Source organism: Dermacentor silvarum, chromosome 1 (genome assembly GCF_013339745.2).
Source record: "Dermacentor silvarum isolate Dsil-2018 chromosome 1, BIME_Dsil_1.4, whole genome shotgun sequence".
Lineage (NCBI taxonomy): Eukaryota > Metazoa > Arthropoda > Arachnida > Ixodida > Ixodidae > Dermacentor > Dermacentor silvarum.
Window position 1 is genome coordinate 210381336 of NC_051154.1, and position 20202 is coordinate 210401537.

At 48.3% G+C, this 20202-nt stretch overlaps 2 protein-coding genes across 2 annotated transcripts in view; one reads left to right on the forward strand and one right to left on the reverse strand.

Moving 5' to 3' along the window:
• Window positions 1-601: 601 nt before the first annotated feature.
• Window positions 602-1628, reverse strand: LOC119436749 (protein max). Its single transcript, XM_037703744.2, has one exon. The coding sequence runs from the start codon at window positions 1553-1555 to the stop codon at window positions 1145-1147; it is 411 nt and encodes a 136-aa protein (XP_037559672.1). The 5' UTR covers window positions 1556-1628; the 3' UTR covers window positions 602-1144.
• Window positions 1629-2079: 451 nt separating this feature from the next.
• Window positions 2080-20202, forward strand: part of LOC125941914 (uncharacterized) — a 75533-nt gene continuing 57410 nt past the window's right edge. The window contains exons 1-2 of the mRNA XM_049659803.1: window positions 2080-2100; window positions 2499-2543. Of these exons, the coding sequence (XP_049515760.1) occupies window positions 2080-2100; window positions 2499-2543 (66 nt within the window). The remainder of the gene's footprint in view (window positions 2101-2498; window positions 2544-20202) is intronic.

Here is a 20202-nt window from a genome sequence, read left to right on the forward strand (position 1 = left end):
TTAAAAATGATCATCCCGTACATTTCATGTGCAATAAAGATTCCCAGTTGAAAGTTAACGCTTGTCCTTGTCTGTGTTCTTTGGTTTCTTGTCCTCGTTCGAGAAGTCGCGCTGTTCTACCTTTAATCATGCAGAGTAAACTACTCGAATCTGACGTTACTATGTGAACGAGAGGGAGTGCCCACGAGTGTATGGACATGAATGAGTGGCGGTGATTGCAAGTGGATACCAGTGTGAAGTGCTGATGGCGGTTAGTGTGAGTGGCCGTGTGTACGATTGTGAGTGAGCCACAGTGAGTGTGGGGGAATCGAGTAAATGCATAGCCTGAAAAAAATGTTGGTTAGTGTGAGTGAGTGTAAGCTTACTCATTTTGCCCTCCTGTGGTTCAGAGCTCACCTCGCACTTGAAGTGAACTGAACTTGTGGCCTCGACAGCTAGCTGCAGTTTAGTGTGTCATGAGGCGGCACATATGCCACACATCCCTGCGTGTATCTGGAGGCAGTGACGAAATACGCATTTTCTGCACACTCACTAGAGCAGTAAATCTCAAAAGGTTTGCTATTCAGCCGAGACAGTACTCCATGAAGCAAACTTTATTAGTTTTGACGAAGACGAGTTGTCGAGTTCTGATGCACAAGGAACCAAAGGGGAGGCACAAAAGTAGAAACACGGGATCGCCGCAAATATGCTAGGGTCATTTATGTCCACGCGAGAGCCGATTCTTGCAAGAGAGCCGCAACAGTCAATGACGCAGTGCTGTCAGACGATCGTCACATGCGCAAGTGCACGGTTGGTTGCAACGCTGATCATCTACACGCCAACCGCCGAAGGCTTTCGTCGATCAGCTTGTAGCCAACGCGGCAGTACACCGAGAAGTACCTTCATTGCGAAGCGTTTTGACACTGAGTCTGCAAAACCGGCATCGAGATGAGCCTACGTGCCTACCGTCGCTTACTTGTGGTCGTGTCCACGTTCGAAATAACGGTGCTTCTTGTTCGGTTGAACAGCCGCCGACGGTAAGATGACGTTCGGTTCGCGCTCTTGAGTTCCCTTGACCCGCATAAGAGGCTTCCCGCGGTTCCAGAAAGCAGTGCATCCGCAACACGCCGTCCACGCTGCGGATTAGGCCGGTCGGCTGTGCAGACTACAGCGGTGCGGAGCCGTTGTCCACACTTTCGCCACCGTTGGAGGTAGTGGCCAAATTCCCATCAGATGCGGAGCCACCAGTGCAAGAGTGCCCACCGTTGGTTGGCTTGGCTTTATTCATTGCCATGATCTTCTTCCTGATTTGCAGGGCGAGGTATTTGTTGTGGTTCTTGAGCTCCTCGATATCCCGTCGGTTGGCAGCATTCTTGCACCGCATCGCGTAGATGTAGTCTGCCGCTTTACTCAGGATCTGGACCCGAGACGCCTTCGTCCCTCGTAGATCAGGTAGGGCGTCCCGTAGGCCGATGTAGCTGTACTTGATCTGATCCCTTCTACTTCGTTCCATCGCGTTGTGGCGCGCCCTGTCCTCGTTGCTCTCGGCGTCCCTGTCACGCTCTTCGTCATTCATTATTCAAGGCGACCCGGACAGCTGACGACTTCTGCAGCGGCAGAGAACGTGGGAACGGGATGTCTCGTCTAGAGTGCAGGCTGTCAGGAACGTTCTGGACGATGGCCGCCGCGAGCGGTGAAGTGCGAAGCCCGAGGAAGACGAAGCGAAAGGAAAGCAACGCTGACACGTTGAGAATTGTTGAAGATACGCGATCACATGCATCTTAATTCTAGTACAAAAAATCCACTAATTCAGCACTTGTTCAACATATGTACGCATTTATAATTTCCTTTATGTCTTTTCTGTCTCCGCTACCTTGAGGGCAATGATGGTTTGCGTGTACCGATCGGATTGGTTCAGCTGCAGAGGGGAAGAACTAAAAGTTGAGTGACTCCCCCGCTGTGGGTATGTGCCACTTGGGCCGGAGGAGCAACAACAAGTCCGATTCTGCTCGTCGTTCGCATCTGCGGCAGATGTGTGCAGTTGGAGTCCTATGGAACCAACGCTGGGGACAGCCGAATTGCTGAGGAGCAGTTCCAGAGATGCTTTTCCAGAGTGCACTGGTGAGTAGGGTGCCCATTCATCAGAGGTAGCTGAAATTTTCTTATTGGTGAGGGACAAGTTCCATCAGACACACTTACGAAATCACCAGTCATGCTAGCTCCGCAGTGCATGGCTGGTAAATCAGTGAATAAATTCAGGATGCGAGAGCACAGAAATAACAAATAATATAATTACATTATGAAGAATAAGGAAAACAAACTTAAAGATTCCTCTTTCAGAGGAATTGGTCATAACACGAAAGTGAAACGTGTATTCTAGAAATGAGTGGCCCCATTGTTGCACATTCACAAATATAAGTCCATAAATGTACAGTCTTTTGTTAATTACAGTTTCGCTCAAATTAGGGGCGAAGCTATGAAAGTGATATGAAGCACGTGAGGCCTGTGCTTCTGCGCAGCGTAAACAGCACCCCGGAGGCTACCAGGCGTCACCCGACACGACGGTGAGTGCATGTGGAGAAACTGCGTCGTTAACCTCCGGTGGCATAGCGGGTGCACGCGCTCATAACATATCTTCTAAGGCTAGCAGGCGCGCGAAAATGGCGTGAGCCGCCACGGCGCCACCTATCTGTGATAGTTGTTGGGGACTAGCCTCGAAAAAGCGCCAGGAATGCGCCAGGAACCCGCTAAGAACGCTATAGCCCGTATACGCTGATTCAGTTGGATTGCAAGATACACTTCCAAGCCCTACCTTCACTACTACCCTCAAAAGTGTCCAGGCTGCCGGCCTTTTAACAGCGAAGCTGTTTAAGCCAGCCATAATTTGTCGTGCGTGCCAAGAAACTGCCACGCCGTAGACATGGCAACCCGGAGGAGGAGGAGGAGACGGCGGTCGCATCCTCGGCAGCTCCCTACCTTCCCGACCCCCGCCTCTCTTCTCTCCGCGGCGCGCTGAGCCAGGAAAAAAAAGCGAAAGCTTGCACTAGGCTGCGCAAAGCTCAAGACACAGTGAAGCTGGCCGATTGATGTCGAGCGGCTAGCCTCCAACGCGTTTGGCGACGGCAAGCAACAGCGTTCTTGGCACTGTGCCAACCTTGGCTAGCCTGCTTGCGTTTGTTGCATGCCAGGAGCGCTGTCTCTCGTAGGCGCCCACGCGTCCAGCGCTAGTCTCGCGAAATGTCGCGAAAGGGAAGATACCTCCGAAAATGATCGCTCGAGGATACCTTCCTACATGCGTAGTTAAGTTAAACCAAGTTAAGACCTAGCAGCAACCAAGTTAAGACCTAGCAGTAGGCAGTAGCAGCCAGTAAGCTTCGCTGTGCTTAAGCTTTCCGCGACGAGTGCAAACTTGCCTGATTTTTTTCTACGAAATTACTCAGTTATAAAACGAATGCCTAAATATCTTCATTGGGACAAATATGCGTCAAGAACACAAATTATTTAATAAAGCAAGCATTGCTATGCGTGTACTCTTTCCCAGCCATTAGGTAAAAAGCGTACTGCCCACCTTGTAAACTTATTGCCCATTAGCCTACGCGCATATATTTTCTGGTACATCAGGCTTCAAACCACTTTCCATGAGTGTCACGCATCTTCTGCTTGTGCAGCAAGGTCGCAACATGCCGGGATGATGCGAATGCCTCGTGTCGCATATTTAGCCGTCATCTCATGGACACCCATTCAGGCAGTGAGCGCTCAAGTGTTTCGCACAAAATACAGTATGTTGTGCATTGCATTTGTCGGACCCGGCTCTACAACTAAGCGGTCAGGGAAAAGGCACAGGACTGTAACCTTAGCTCTCAGGAAGAAATGGTACGTCATTGTAAAAACCCACAGTGGTGGCTTAGTGGCTATGGCGTTGACCACGAAATTCGCGCCCCATTCGCACCACAGCTTCTCTCACAACCCCAGTGTTACTTTGGGATGAAAGCGCATGAATAAATCAATCATAGTACAAGACGTGTTGAGATTACTGTCGCAGGAAATAATAGACCACATGCTGGACAGGTTACTTGCGTTTTACTAAATGAACACCCACATCGATTATGGGCATCTCGCGCTTCTAAGAGTTCAATGGTGCAAAGTTAGTAAAAGATAGAGTTAGCAATTGAAGCAGTTACGACTTTTTCAAATATTTTTCTTTCTAAGAGTGCAGAGCACAGTCATAGTTGGCGACGAACACGAGCCGTATCTGCAGGAGCGTGGCTCTTAAGCCAGGTTCCAGGCTCTCCTGTTGTTGGCCCCGAAGTCCAAGTTACAGAAAGAATCATCTGAACGTTAAGGTAATTCGCCTGTGGAGGATTGGAAAATAGAATTTCGGGGCCTGGAGCAGAGCTAGGTCGTCGGATAGCCGGTGGCCTTCAAAATGTGGAAAGCATGTGGTCTCCCCGAGTATAGTTGAAGCGGCTTCGACCGTGTCACCAAACCCAATGTCATTCAGCGCTAAGGTGTTACGACTTAAGTAGCCTCTGTAAGACCTTGTGGGTCCCATGGCCACTGCGTGTTGTTTACTCCTACGTCTGCGCGCTGTGAGTTTATACATGCTACCCGCACTGTGCCGTTCCGTTCTTCGCAGAATGTACTCAGCGGAGTACATGTCGCGTTTCACCCGTAAAACGGCGCAGGGAATTGTGGGGGAGCTAGCGCTTCCTTATGTATTGTTTTTCTGGACGAAGCTTTCGCGCTCGACCAGCTAGGTACCATTCACCTCATGTTTAGGTTTCAGTTCCTATGGGCGTTACGATGCGATTCCGATGTAAAAGGTTTGCACTCCAGGGCTCCACTGGCAGCGGCTCGCTCGTTCAGGAGGGCCAAAGCCTCCCACTGCCGTAGAGTCTGTCACCTTAGAAGGGGTGAGTTGAGTCCGCCTAGCATCGTCCCACGTTATGTGAGCCTGCGTGGGTTTTGCTCCACACCACGAGGTTCTGTGTAATCGCGGGTGGCAGGTGTCGGTATGGCGGATTCGACGCCATCCCGCGCGATTCTGCGAAACGCACGACAAGAGTCACTACTTGTGAGTAGCTACCTTTATCCGCGGTTCTTAGAACCGTTACGATGTAAACTGTAGCATGGCGCTATAGGTGTAAGTATAGAACCCGTCGCAAGCGTTCTTGCGATAGAGTGACATGTGCCGTGTGACTGACCCCCTATATGTGTAACGGAGGTTGTTCTTCGCGAGCAATGTAGTTCTCTAAAAGGGTGGTTGTTGTCAGCAGAGTACATGTCGCGTTTCAATAAGAAGGCTTACCCAAGTCACTTCCCTGGTTTCATTGGAATGTCTGGCCGGGTAGCCTCAATCGCACAATATTTAAAAATAGTCATAACGCGTGTCCGATTATGGGACGTGAACCAGGGTCCTCCAGCGCAGCAGCCCGATACTTTACACCAATTAGGGCACAGACGCCCCCGTGCATAGTACGAGAGGATAAGAACGTTACCGGTCCTATTCTCGTGCAATCTAGCACTTCGATACGCTTGACCAGGGCGTAGCTTTGTATAGCAACAATTTACTTATAAAAGGAAGACCGCACTAGTTTCCCCTATCATTCTATCGCGTCAGCTAGGGCTTTGAGACCCTATGTGATATTGCATTGCCTACAGGACCACGTCGGTGGCAGAAAGTACGCGCCCACCGTTGACTGAATTCTGTAACACTAAAATATATGCACCACAAAAACGAGACGCACGTTTGCGTCGAGGTTCACGCACATCCCCGCGCTTCGGTGTCATGCCAGCGGTGGACTGCGAGGTCTGTGTAACGGCTGCACCTCCCACAAATTAACGATCGAAGCTTCAAAGTCCGGCGACAACGAGCGCCGGAACAAGGCGAAGTCTTCTTCTTTCTTTTCTTTATTCTGGGGTTTTACATGCCAAAACCAGTTTAGATTATGAGGCATGCCGTAGTGGAGGGCTCCGGATTAATTTTGACCACCTGGGGTTCTTTAACGCGCACTGCAACGCAAGCACACGGGCGTTTTCGCCGCGGCCGGGATTCGATCCCGCGATCTCGTGCTCAGCAGCGCAACGCCTTAGCTGACTGAGCCACCCCGGCGGTTGAAGGCGAAGTCGAGTAGAGACCCAAAAATGCGAGGACACCTAAGCACTTCTCATGAGTTGTGAATGCGAAACCATTAACGTCCAATTGAACGCCGCTGACTGGTCCTTCGAGTTATGAACTCCTGAGACGCTTGGCCAACGCCTAGATAGCACAAGGCTGGTGCACTTCGATCCGTGACATCATGCTACCTTGCCCGACTGCCATAGAATATAATGGAGACGCTGCCGAGTAAACAGCGGTGATTTTGACGTCACCGCTTTCATCACGCCGGGCTTGGCAAGTAGTATGATGTCATAAAACAGAGTGCACGCGCCTGCTGTCTAGGTTTAGCCCAGTGGGTAAAACACTCGGCTTCTGAGCGTCGGGCCCTAGGTTCAAAACTCACTGCCGCCAACGTTTCTTCCTTTTGAATTTATTCTGTGTTTTATATATTAATTTTTATAGCGATTACCGATACTAAGTTAGAACGCAGACGAGAGCTGGCGCGGCCAATGGAACGCGCGTATAACACAGGCTTCCGACAGCGAGGGTGGCGTGGCGTCGTGGCGATGCCCGCACGCAACGCTTGGCGCGGCAGCAGGGTGTCCCCTTTAGCCCGCTCTGCTCCGTCGAAGCGCGTACATGACGTCACGTCGCAGCCAATGGGAATTCAGGCGCCGTTCGCTGCTACAGACGCCGGCTTTTCGCCCAATGGTCCATTTGATGGTTTCGCATCAAAAACGAGAAATTCGGCGACAGCGGGCATCTACAATGACGCAAAAACAACACGTCATGTTGTCATTGATCTCCATATATGGCGTGAGATATACGTAATTTTTTGTTTGCGCCGTTACTGCGTAGCTTCATTCTGAAGCCTTGCTTCGCCAGATCTAAACCCATTTCGTTTGTTGTGGTTCAGCTCGTCCTTCGTCTGGTGGTTCCGGGCTCACAGACCCCCTGAAGCAAAATCTTGGTCCCTTCAACTTTTTGTCACATTGTAGTGTCATTGTAGTTTCCTTTATTTGCTTCGCGGCAGTAAGTGAGACAGTGTACTGACGTGGACCTCCTCAGCCTTTCATGGCGTGCTGGAAAACTTGGTGACGTATAGGGTATTGTTTGGAGTTTTATTAACGGTTATGGTGTTTTCTGGACCATACAAATGACGTGTAAACTGAATGCATGGATTAGATGTGCTTACGATGGCAACCCTTCTCCGTGAACAACTGCTGCATCCGTGCGCAGCACATGATAACGCTCAAGCACAGTAGTTTTAGCAGCGGTAGGCTTACTGGTTACGATGGTAAAATCGTTTTTTTTTCTTTGTTTTTACAACAACACACACACACACACAAACACACACACACACATATATATATATATATATATATATATATATATATATATATATATATATACGTAAGGTCATTTAGTTTGTGTCATCGTTGGCGGGGAACCTTTATACAGACCTTTTACCGCACCATACCCATGGACGCGCCATATTTGCTCATGTGACAGCAGCCGTCATTGAGCACCTTCTGATTGGTGTTTGCACGCTCGTTTACAATGGCCACGGTGGCCACAGGCACGGCTCAGACAGCCGATATTTAGGCCACCATGGTGAGCAGTGAGTGGGTAGACACAAGACTCTGGCCAAAGCTGCAGAGACAGTTCAAGTGTACCTTACATTTTTCCGTTTTGTGTGCACTGCATTCTTAATAGCATGCAAGCTTACTGGCTGAAGGCGGCGAATGTAACAGCCTGGTGTTTGATTTAGCCTTTTACCCTTTATATTCTAGCCTTTACAGGGGTATACTTGTAGGGCGTTTACGGCCGGGCGCCTGATGCCGTCGTTACCTATATGTGCAACAACTTCGTGCCTTTTTATGGACTGAAGCACAAAAAGAACTGGAACACCAATGTATTTCGTCTCACATTTTAGGAACGCAAATCACGAAACTGGTTCGTTCCAAGAGGATATGCCTTGGATATGCACTGGTTATAGAATGCGTTAATTGCTGTATGTGCCGTAAAGCAATTTGATTTTAAAACTTAATTGGCAAAATTTCGCTGGTTACTCGAATATGCGTTTTGACTTCTCGTGCAAATAACGTCCTTCTGTGCAAATAATGTTCACCTCTCAGAGTAAAGAATCTCAAAGAGTAGAGCTATGCTGCAAGCTACACGCGGTTTTTAAAAAATTCTGTTAACTCCAAGAAGAAAGGGATATTTTAATTTACAGAAAGGCAGAAAGGTGGGCCGGAGCTATAGCTTGCTCCAGCTTGCTACGCTAACACTGGAGAAAAGGCACGATGTGGAAAAATATTTCTGACGGTGATAGGAGAAATAGGTGCGTATTTTCAAGTCCACAATGTGACAGCATCTCTAAAGCAGGGTATACCGTATACAATATACTCCGTTGATCCATCGGAACACACGGCCAGACGTGCCTTGCCTCGATGCTCCCATAATGTTGCCCCCATTTTCCGCCAGATGGACATCGGTGTTCGCCCTTCTCAGTGACGCAATGCAAAAGCCACATTTTGTTCGCCTTCGCCCGGGAAATGCGCCGCACAGTGAACAAACACACGGCTCTTCGTGCAAGTCGTGCAAGCCGCCGTTCTCTACAGCGCAAGTTTCTTGCTCGCCCCCTACTGTTTTTGTATCGGCCTGACGGACAATGCCTCGTACAACTTTTGTGATTGCGACGGGACTATAGAACATATACTGATTTGCTAGCCTTCTTTTTAGTATGAAGGACAGACTTAGTGAATTGATTTAATCCAACTGGACGACAGAGCGTTCACAGAAGAAAATATTTAGGGACCGTGGACTCGGCCGTCAGCCGCAAAGTTTCTGCGACCGCCTTTTATCACGTGGTCAACGCTGTTGTGTGTGTGCCCGCATCACTTGTTATCCCTTTCCTTTTTCCTCTTCTTTCCGCTTCCCCATCTCCAAGTATATAGTGTAAAAGACCAGGTGCAACTTGGCTACCGTTTTTTTTCTCTCTAAGCCTCTTTCTGTTTGTCTGTCTGTAGCCATCTAACTATCGTAAACATCCCGAGAAAGACATTTGCTTGTGTTTTGAGGCGCTGCGCCACTTCATCGATGTGTCTGGCTGTGCAAAACCGAAATTGCTGCTGAGGATGTTTCGCTCCGGCTTCGCATCCATGGATGTACTTGCATAAGCGCTCACTCAAAGCCAGCAGCCTACCTAAAAACAAAAACAAAACGCACCTGTGGCCCCGCTTGCTCAACGGAGACCGAGAAAGGCATAGCAAGTTGGGAACTCGTTACCAATGCGGTACGTGGTACAAGCGACGCGGCACTTACTGGGTATGCAGTTCCTTACTGGGTATGCTTTAAAGCAGCGCCTCGCCCGTAATAGTGCGAGCATGCTGTACCGGGACTATGAATTCCCGACCTTGGAATCGCTGCTATTGAGAATGTTTCAGGAAGCACAACGCATATGCAAAGTCTAGCAAGAGGGAGACGTGGCTTGTGTTCGTAGTTCTCACATCTCACCATGAGACCGCTATTGTGGTTTAGTTAGCGCTTCTGTACGGCGCGGTGCGTGCGACGCGTCGTTGCGAGGGCCTTGAATCGCCTTAAAGGCCCACTGCAACAAAATTTTGGACTGTGTATAAAGCGCAATTTCAGACAGTGTAGATATACTCTAGTAGCCTCCGTGCGAAATTTTACGCTTCAAATGCAATTGGATATGTCGCAAAATGCTTGCAACAATAGATGCACTTATTTGACACTGAAACAGGTAAAAAAAATTAAACGGCGTCGATACCGCTCACGGGAAGTGACGCATGACCGAGAATGCCTGCCTCCTCGGCATGATCTCCGAGACTACATACAGGCAGCGCCCGTGACGCGATGAAAAAACTTCGGAGGTGACATACTTGGTTTTTCGTCATAATTACTAACCACCAAGTACACGCGTCGTCTGCTTAGGGGCTGTTTAAAGACTGATAATAAAAAGTATCTATTAACAGCCCTGCAGCTCTGTCAAGCTTGCTTTGGTAGTACATACAACCCATCTATAACTACTTTTGTCAAAGTGAAATTTTGTTGCAGCTGGCCTTCAAAGCCGTTTCGCCGATTTCCATCGCACTGCGACGGAAATCGCAATCGCAGGCACCCTGCGATTGAATTCCGCCAAGTTGATCGCACAGTCGTACCATCGATCCGTGCGATTGTCGGACCCATCGCCGACCAATAGCATGCCGGATATGAGGCAAGCCATGTGGTATATGTCGTGTGTTCCTACGATCACAATTTCTGTATAATCACCCCTTACGCAATGCTTTCTGGGCCTGTAAGGTATTTTGAAATAAACGAAATAAAAAGTCATAAAGAACTCAAGAAAAAAACGAGCCGAGGGGTATCGAAGTGAGTGCCGTCGGAATAGCGACGCAGCCTATTTCATCGTTCTTTAACCTGGGGTTCTTTAACGTGCAGCTACACCTAAGTGCACGGGTGTTTTAGCATTTCACCCCCATCGAAATGCGGCCGTCGTGGACGGGATTCGATGCCGCGACCTCGTGCTTAGCAGCCCAACACTATAGCTACTAAGCAACCACGGCGGGTGCGGTTTGTTTTGGTGTCGGTACAGTCGTGGAAAATGTCGTCTGTCGTTCAATAAGCCAGCGCTGGAACGGGCTGTTGAGAATGTCGCGAAGAGTTTTAGGTCTGTGCAGTGCTTCGCTAAGAAAGAGCAGGCATATGTGACCGAGAGGAGATGTAAGGTATGCCATGACATTATGACTGCGCGATCTTGTTCGTATAATCCTCATCGACTAAAATGCGAACAAGTTAGGGGGAACAAAAACTTGTACTTGAGCTTCCATGCACTCACGGTCCCCTTACAGTTACCGTCTATGAGTGCTGCGACGTCGCATACTTAATTCATGTACACTTTCAGGTTCGCTTTGCAACCGGGGTTGATAGTACGTGGTAGGTGTTTCCGTATACACGAGGTCTCCCTTCACCACCGCCCCACAAACTGTACGGCGTCGCGGGAGCCGTTTGCTATATGCACGTGAACCTCTCTTAACATGCGCCAGGACAACTCGTGCAGAAATGGGCCAACTGGCACTCATATGGCATAAAACTCTCTCGTTGAATGACGAAGTACGCCTATTATTTACTTCTGTTAAACAAAGGAGAAAATATAATGAACATTTCTTATTTGCGTTGCGTTGCAACGTGTTAAATGTTTTTCGACATGTGGAACAGGTGACCCCTTGCGCTCGCAACAAGCAACCCTGGGCGTCGCATCGGGGCAATCGCGTACGTGTGAAAAGCGCTCCCGAAAATCGCAATGCGACGTGTGCGACTGTACCGAGTATTTTATTTCTGTCCTATCGCAGTATGTGGAATGGCATTCACAACAAGCCGCGGCATCCGCGCGAATAAAGTTCCGCACCACGCATCAACCAAAAATAAAAACTGCCAGCGGTCTCGTTCTGTCAGAGGTCGCGCTCTCTTTGCGAACGTGGCGTAATGCGTTAATAACGTACTTTCTGTCGGTGCACACGTGGCATGTCTGTCGCTTTCTAGTCGCCCGGGGATTTGTGCGTTTAGGCGTGTACTTGTACAAGCTGGTTCCATGTTGCGCGGTCCGATTTTTCCGGCAGTAAGTACATTTGAGAGATGTTGCAAGACACCCAAAATATATTAACGAAAGAAAGAAAGAATGGGCAGCGAGGCCCGAGTAGGATTTCCATGAAATTCTTTTGCATCCTAATGTTCCCGATTTTTCTTTCCTTTCTGAGTCACTCTATGGTGTCGCTGACTGAAAGCGTGAGCGCAATGACTGCAGTAGTAGTAGATCTTTCGCGAGTGGCCGTCGCTACAGCTTACGCCCAAATGACACGCTGAGAACTGGGGCAGAAGTTGGGATTCAACGAAAAAAGCTTTTCGTCGATCTCTGCAGGCGCGAGCAAGGCGCTTGGGGCAAACAACTTGTCTTCTTTTATTTTATTTATTCTTTCATTCTCTTTATGCCTCTTTAGTCTTTCTTTTCGCAATGCTAGGCATTTGCACGAGTTAAGTGTCATTCCTTTATTTTTTCTCTCTTTTTTTATCGCGGTCCTCGTTTTCGTTCTCTTGGGAGTTCTTTAGGCCGTCCAGTTTGCGCGCTGTCAGAAATAGGAGATTATTAACCAGCTAGCAACAGAGCTGTCCTTACGTATGGTGTTCAGACCAGAGGATCGCCAAAATAGGCTGTTGCGAAAGTTTCGATGCGTTGTATACCGCGGTTAGCAAGCGCGCAGTGTTACTGGGCAGTGTGCGGATATTTTTTCTTCTTTTTTTTTCTCTCGGCTGCCATGTCGTTAATTCGCGGAACATTACTGCAACATGTCATTCAATCGCAAAGCATATGCAGCTGACTGGCGCTTCCTAACTCTTTGTGTTATGTAACGAACTTATGTGCGCGACTTATTGCATGATTACGCATCTGGTAACTTTCAGTGATGCTACGCCGGCAACGGCGACGCAGAGGCCAAAATGAGAGCGAGAGGCCCACGAACCACGGCTGGCCGTTTGAGGTTTCAACACAACATTCAGCCACAAAGGGAACGACCACGCACGTTCGAGCAATATTGCGCGCGTACACGTGCGCCCACAAGCGCATGCGCAGCGTAACGGAGAGACACTTCGCCGCAAACTGTCCGGACCAAGCTCGAACGAAGAAACGTGACGCTGTGGCGTCGCAGGAGAACGAAGACGAAGTTGCACGACGCGTTACGCTGCAAGACGGCCGCGCTTTCATTTCGACAATACCGCCGGGAACAAGAAAACTTCGCTGGAACTTTCTCGTTTTTATACTATACTGGGCGCGTGCCATCGGAGGCTGGCACATATAACACACTTATGTGACGCTATAGGGTTACTTGATCTTATTCGCTCGAGTTGCAGACGGCAGCGGAAGAACAGCGCGGCCGTTATTCGCGTTTCGCACGTGTCTCGAGTCATATGGTGAAATTCCGATATTAAGTTTAACGGCATCACTGCCGATTAGGCTTGCCCAGCTTCAACGCGTGCGCTTCGCGGAACGTCCTTGCGCACGTCACACCGCGAGACTCTATCAGTGTGCATAGAACGCTTCGATTATATATACGTGAATCAATAGACTTCCAGTCGGAGTTCAAGTAAGGAACGGAACGAAATAATTGGAATTTGTCACTACCTTAATTGTGCGCTCATGCTTCTGCGCGCTATCTCCTGCTCCTGCAGTGTGGCGATGGTAAACTGGCCTGGGGCCGGTATTTTGTAGCGATGCCTTTCCAGAAATAATGACTTTTCGCGCTTATCGCGCTTTGCCAGTGGTCAGAGCAACGGTCCGCTCGCGTTATCAACGGGATCAGCCGGCCGTGAGCGGTGAATGATAAGACTAGTATAGAATAAATCGTAAGGCATCGCTACAAAATCGCGGCCTGGATATTTTCCTGCATAGCATCCACAGATTCCTTCGTTTTATTTTCTTTCTGTCTCATTCGCTCGCCGATAACATTACGCGATGCGTTTTCTGTGCATATGGCACGACCTTTTACACGCTTCCCTAACATCTCAGCAGAATATTTCCGCAGAAAATTGTCGTATAAAGCTCCTTCAGTTTTACGCGGTGTCTTCCTTTGTACTTCATATTTATAAACGTGTCCGTTGTGTATAGTTTCGCTAAGATTTTCCTCATTCTATCGTTTTGCTGCATGTGTTGTAGCAAAACTTCACGAGTGTCCTTGTCGAACTATGGCGTAATCCCTCTATGAAGCATCGATTTTATATAGGCAGATTACCATGCGTCACTGAAGACTGCACTGTATTTTCTCCTTGATAACTGTAGCTTTGCGCGTGAGCATCACTGGGCGCACTCGCGGATGCCCACCTGTCATGATGGAGCAGACAATCGCGAATGCAGTGATCTTGAGCATACATCTCAGAAGCTTGCGGGGTCACATTTCGAGACGTTCTCCTAATTATTTTTGTAGGTAGATTTCTAACGCATGGCAACATTGCATGCTGGTGCTTTTTATAACCCCTTCACAGCTATTGTGTCCAGGTATCGTGTATCTGCTTTTGAGATCCACGATACACCTGCCTCATCGTGAATGTGTAGCGTCTTTTTGCCGTCATTTGCACAGTTTGTGGCGTTATATGGTTTCCTCATAATGTTTTCCTTGTTTTGGAAGGCAGCACATATTAGAAGTGAGAAAACAAACAGCGCTCATCATTTTGTTGGTCTACTTGTAAAAAAAAATATATGTCGATGTCAAAGCCTTAACGAGTATATCGAAACGCGAGCTCGCTAAGCGGTTGGGAATAGGAACTTGCGTTACCTCGCAGCGGAATCTCTCAGCCATGTAGTCATCGTGGAGAGTCGGAAAACCCCGCGATGAACACAAGCACGCGTACACGTGCTTGGCTCATTACGCGAGAAGTGAAAGTTTTCCACGGGGCTCATCTCGTGCACAGTATACGACAGCGTTGATCGATAATCTGTGCTTGCAGTGCATGTATACATATGTGCACGGCGGCGCACATGTACGAAATGGTTGCGCAAGCCGCAAGCCCTCTGAGCGCCCCGTCTATATAAACGGAGGGGCGGGTTGCGGATTACCACTGCTCTAACAGAAAGGCTGTAAAATGTGTCAGTGGCAGTTATTTTTGATCATTACTAGATCTGAATATCTCTCCCACATGGCGCACCCCCATTAGGGACCAGTAAGTTATAATACTTTATCCCGACCAGTATACCCTTATGTTAAAAAGATACATGCTGCTCTTGTGTTCTCAAAGGTGGTTAGACGGCCCCAAGGGACTCGGAATGATGGAAACAGCACAAGCTGGAACTTGTTTTGGCGGGAACCGTTCATCGGCCTGCCTCCTCGGTAATGCAGGCGTGCAAGTCGCGTCACGGCGAGGCTCGAAGGACAATCCTCGCTGCCTAAACAGAAGATGCGTAATAAAAAAAATAATCTCTTACGTGACCGCTATTCTAAAAGAAAACTTGGCCTCAACTGTTTTGTTGGGCTTGCCAGTGTGCAGCCGACACTGCCCGCTTTCCAAAGTAAGAAGGAAAAGAGGGGGGTTGCGATTTGTGTATTTCTATAAATTTGTCTCTTGAATGTACACTTGTTGCAACATTCGCCCTGTAATCCGCCTACGATGTGGTTTAGCAGCAGTGAAAAGTTCAAGAAGCGTACGAGACGATCTTGACACTGTGGGCGCCATTCTGCTGTTTACTTCGCAAACCGTTCAAACTATACGTTATTCATTGACGCATTGCGCAGACTAGTTTGTTAGACGCGGCTTTTGCCTACGAATCGAACAGTTTTAATTATTGATAATAGCATGGCCGCAGAATATTCAGCGCAATAAGAACAGCTTTTCCCGTTAAGTCTTCGAATCCACCGGCCTCTCGGACTCACGTGTAACCATCTAAGCAGAATTCGTGTCATGGCAAAAAAGCCGCGACATCTTCTTGTTCAGTGTGTATTGGATATTATGGCATTACTTGGCAAATAGCCGGTGCTAAACACAAATTTTATGTGTACTGTTGGTTTACCAACCGCCTTGATCACCGAGTTGAGTCGTGCCATGGGCCTCATACAGGAGGCCCAATTCGACCTTGCACCCCAGATTTGAAATAGGTGAGAATGATACCGGAAGCTGCCGAAACTGCGCTGACGATTAGCGCTTAGATGTTTCGCGGCTGTCCAGGCATGCCCTTCCTTCACACATAAGTACTGTTTTGTTTCAATTCACGAGCCAAGCAACCATATGGAGATGTATTTGCTATTCATGCTAGCAATCCACAGACACCGCTGCTCTTCGCTGAGTTGGAACCGATCGATGCAACAAGAATAGTTGGCCACCACGCACACCCTGCGGCTGGTGATGGTCATCACATGTTTGCGCAGCCAACAATTTTCTCGTTCATTAAATATTGCTGAAGCCAAAGAACACACAGTGGTTCCCCCGACGACCTTGTATATGAGCAGACACCACGTAATTATTTCACTATTTGAACTAAGACATCTCCAAAATGTTGCACACCACGCATGGCAACATAGTGAAACGGCACTGCGCCGACTCGCACGCATGCCAGGCTCGCAAAATTTTCAGAAAGAAGGAAAGGCTTGAAACCTACTGGTTACCAGACTTCTCCTCGCCCGATGAAAATGACTATATGGAATGCTAAGATGCGCCATTTACGTTCAGAAAGAAAACCGCGCGGAGCTCTCAGATCCGTTCTCCTATACTACATACAAAAGGAAGGTTTCCGCTAAGCTAAGGAGAACAACGGCACCTCGCGAGCCGCGACTCGATGGATACGCTGCATCCTATCAATATCCCCGTGTCCTATAACCACAGATTAGAAAAGAAAAGAAATCACTCGCGCTCCAAAGGGTTTGCCTTTTTTATGCAAACGAGAAAGACGCGCTGGATATGGAAATTCCTGGCCAGCGTTCATTTCCTTTTAGTTATGTCATACTATAAAATGACGCCTGAGCAAGGAGGCGAACTAAAGCAGCGGGTACCTGCTGCATAGAGATATGCCGCAAGAGGGCGCAGGCGCGGAAGCTATAGATAGGAAGGGGAGGCGGAATAAATGAGAAGACTGCCCGGTGGGGCTCATTCTGCGCAGCCCGCTCCAGAAGCGATTATGCGTTACGCGTCCAGAAGCGATTATGCGTTACACGTGTACGTGACTTGCGAGCTCAGAAGCTCAGCAGGCTTAGCCGATAATCGAACATGGCACCTAGACCTCACGGCAGCCACTTGAGCCGTCGTTCACGCTGATGTCGGGCCTCTGTTGTTCCAATTCTGTGCTGCGAAATGGCGCGCAACCCCCTCAGTGATAAACAGTGGACGGAAACTTAAGACGTCGCGATTGAGCAACACCACGGCACGCGGTGGCTGATTACGACAATGGCGTCTCTCGCAAAAAGGGGTGAGGGGGAGCACAGTGCCTTGGTTGTAGAGTAATACATCGGAGTTGTAAAACACTGCTAGTAAATTCCTCGTTGAAGTGCCTCGATAAGTATAGCGTAACGCTTATAATCTCAGTGTTCCCGGTTTACTAAAATACGATAAATATGATATCCTCAAGTGAGCAAGATATTTTTACGGCGGCACTAGCTGGCGGTACAGATGTCCTGTGCTACATTTTACCAGAATGCTATTTCAGTATGAATGTAACCTTAAATCGATTTTTTAATTAATGTAATTTTTAAACGGGTGTGTTTCCCAGCTACTTAAAACGCTTAAGATTATTTTGGTGCATACAACAGGCGATAAATGCTTAATATCTAATGACAGACCGATTTCAATTCTTCCCTTTTTTTAGTAAAGTAATTGAAGAACTAATTTACGTTCGTCCGTCTAATATAAGTATCAGGAAATTTTTAACTTGTTTCATGAAAAACAATTTAGATTCCGCCATGGGTATTCAACTAACCTTGCCTGGTTACTTAGACCCAGACTGCCCTCTCATAATGAGATTTTATATTGAAAAATGAACGGCCCGCGTCCGAATTTGTCCCTGCGAGTATTCAAAAATGAGTGTTTCAGATCACTTTCTTGGAATTAATTATATAACATTTGCAGTTTGGCCTTGAATGCGATATTGAAAACTTTCTGTCTGGATACTTGCGACTGCACAAAACAGTTGTGTCTATTTTTATTATTAGTGATGTTTGGGCCACTCCCATAGCGGTCATTTCCCATGTGGCGCCCCAAGCACCTATTGAGTTGAGGACGCCTTCGGGTTGAGGACAAAAACCCATTTCCAATCGTTGAGGTCCCATAATAGCCGAGCACCAGGCTGGGAGCGCGCTTGTACCTATTTAACGGTAGGTACCCGGCGGGTGGATGTGACGTTGCGCTGCTGCGCTCGAGGTCGCGTTTCGATGGATGAGAAAGGCAAAAATGCCCGTGTAACTTAAATTCTGGGGCGCGGTAAAGAACCCCAGGTGGTATAAATTGATCGAGAGTCTACCACTACGGCGTGCCTCATAAATCGGGGCACGCATTCACAAAAAGCTTTTCCGCTGCAACTGTTCGTAAGAGCAAATTCGAGCCAAAGTCGCCGGCCAGTGAATTCCGTCCCAGATCATGGTTTTGGGACGTACTACCCCAGAATTTAATCTTTTTCTGCCACCGCGATACCGACTACCGAACCGGCAGCAACTGCTCGGTCGGTCGGAATCTCGGCGGATATTTTTGGGGTTATATATACAAAGTTCGTCAATGCATTTCTTCGCAAAGTTCGGGAATTAATATCTCGAAAGCGGTGTCATCCCGGGAATTCGTTCCAAGTGGATCCGCCTTGCGAACTTCACGACTACAATTTGTAGATTACAATATGGGCCATCAAGTCAATAGGTAAAAACTTAATTAGTGAATTTTTATTAATTAGTCGATTGCGCATTTCAATTTCTTGCGCAAGTAATGTCCGCCGCTTCGAGTAGACCAGCTCATTAACTAGGATTGGGCTGTCTGCCACAGGCAACCTTAAATAAATTTTGAAAGTGTTCGCTGAAACACCCTGTATTTTAACATGTGCTGTAAATCTGCATAATTATTTTTCTTTTTTTGTGTGTGACAGACCACATTGCACGAGATTTAAAAAGATGAGTAGCCATGCGGCACGTTTTCTCACGATCGGGAACTAAACCTTAATGTCTGGAAAAGCTGGGTCTAGTCAGGTGCGTACATCAAACCTGCAATACGTTCATCCACCTACAGACCGTCTTCTATATACGAGGGATCGTAACCTAACTTACTTGTCTGTAGTCTCCTTTTCATGCGTGACATCTGCACCATAAAAAGCACAGTTAATAACTGGAAACACTGGCACAACCCTTTCTGGATGTCAAATGCCTCGCCGTTATTTTTCACCTTTCCACAAACTTCCAACGCCACCTGCAGGCCAATAACCCACGTATGGTCAGCATAACAGAAACACCGCAAGTTTGAGCAGAGAAGTGCAGGGGTTCACAGACGCCTAATATAGTTCCCGACACACAAGCAGCACGTGAGCGGTTCGGTTTGCTAGACAGGGCGTTCAAGTAAATTGAGTTAGGAAAGCAGTGCACGTAATCACAATCGCTACCGCGTCTCCTCTGCTTGATTATTTCTTCGTATTTCGGACGGGACCTCCCATCTAATAACGAATTCCAGAGAGGATGACGATCGAATCAGCCGATGCGAGAGCAAATCTTTCACACGTGCAACCGGGCGAGAGACCAGTTTCACTTGAGGCCAGCAAAAGCACACAGCCGGACGAGTCTTGAGCATGCTCCGGAGCTGTCGAGAAGAAAAACACGAAGACTGACGGTAACTTCACCGCAACGACAGCGAGCGAGTACGGGAGGTGGTGGGCAACCGGAGGCAGCGTCAGCAATTACGCAAGGCTACACCCATCCTCCGTCCCACAGCACTTATATAAACCAGCTAAGCAAATGGACCCGTCCGTTAAGTCAACTTCGCTCCGGCCGTGTGAGACCAGCGACCGATTCATAGCCTGCGCGCGCAGCAACAAGCAAAGATAAAGTCAGAAGAAGAGAGGAATAGGGGGGGTTAGAGAAAGGCACTTCTGAAAAATTCAGTGCAGCGCAGCAGAGGCTCCAGCTGACTATACGGGCCTATAACAAACAGGCCTATAGCTCGCGCGTAAGGGCGCCTATGCGCCGTTTATTCGCCGGGCAGTCACGACTGCTATCGATTACGATAGTCAAGGCGTCTGCCCGTCACGAACCGTTTTTCAGTTTTCTTCTGAACATTCAGCGCGTAGTAACCTGATGCCGGGGTGACGTAGCTTTTGGGAAGCAATTCTTTTTGCTACACTATGTTCAATTCTTACCGTCTGACCCGCTAGTTGATCGATTCTGTCCATTAAAAAGAGCGCGGAGAGAAGGAGGAGGTTAAGCAGCGTTGTCCGAGCCGGTCATGAAAGACGAGAAGCCCATCTTGGAAAAAGACAGAAATGAGGTCTCTGTAATATATCCCTGCCCCGCAGCAGCTTGCAGAACGCTGAACAGTTTTGTGGCACCCAGGACGGATCTTACGCCAACTCCGTCGCTCCGCGCGGTGTTCGACGGGAATAGAAT

Excerpts from the sequence above, each read along its gene's own strand:
- LOC119436749 (XM_037703744.2), bottom strand. The coding sequence starts at position 1,555 with ATGAATGACGAAGAGCGTGACAGGGACGCCGAGAGCAACGAGGACAGG.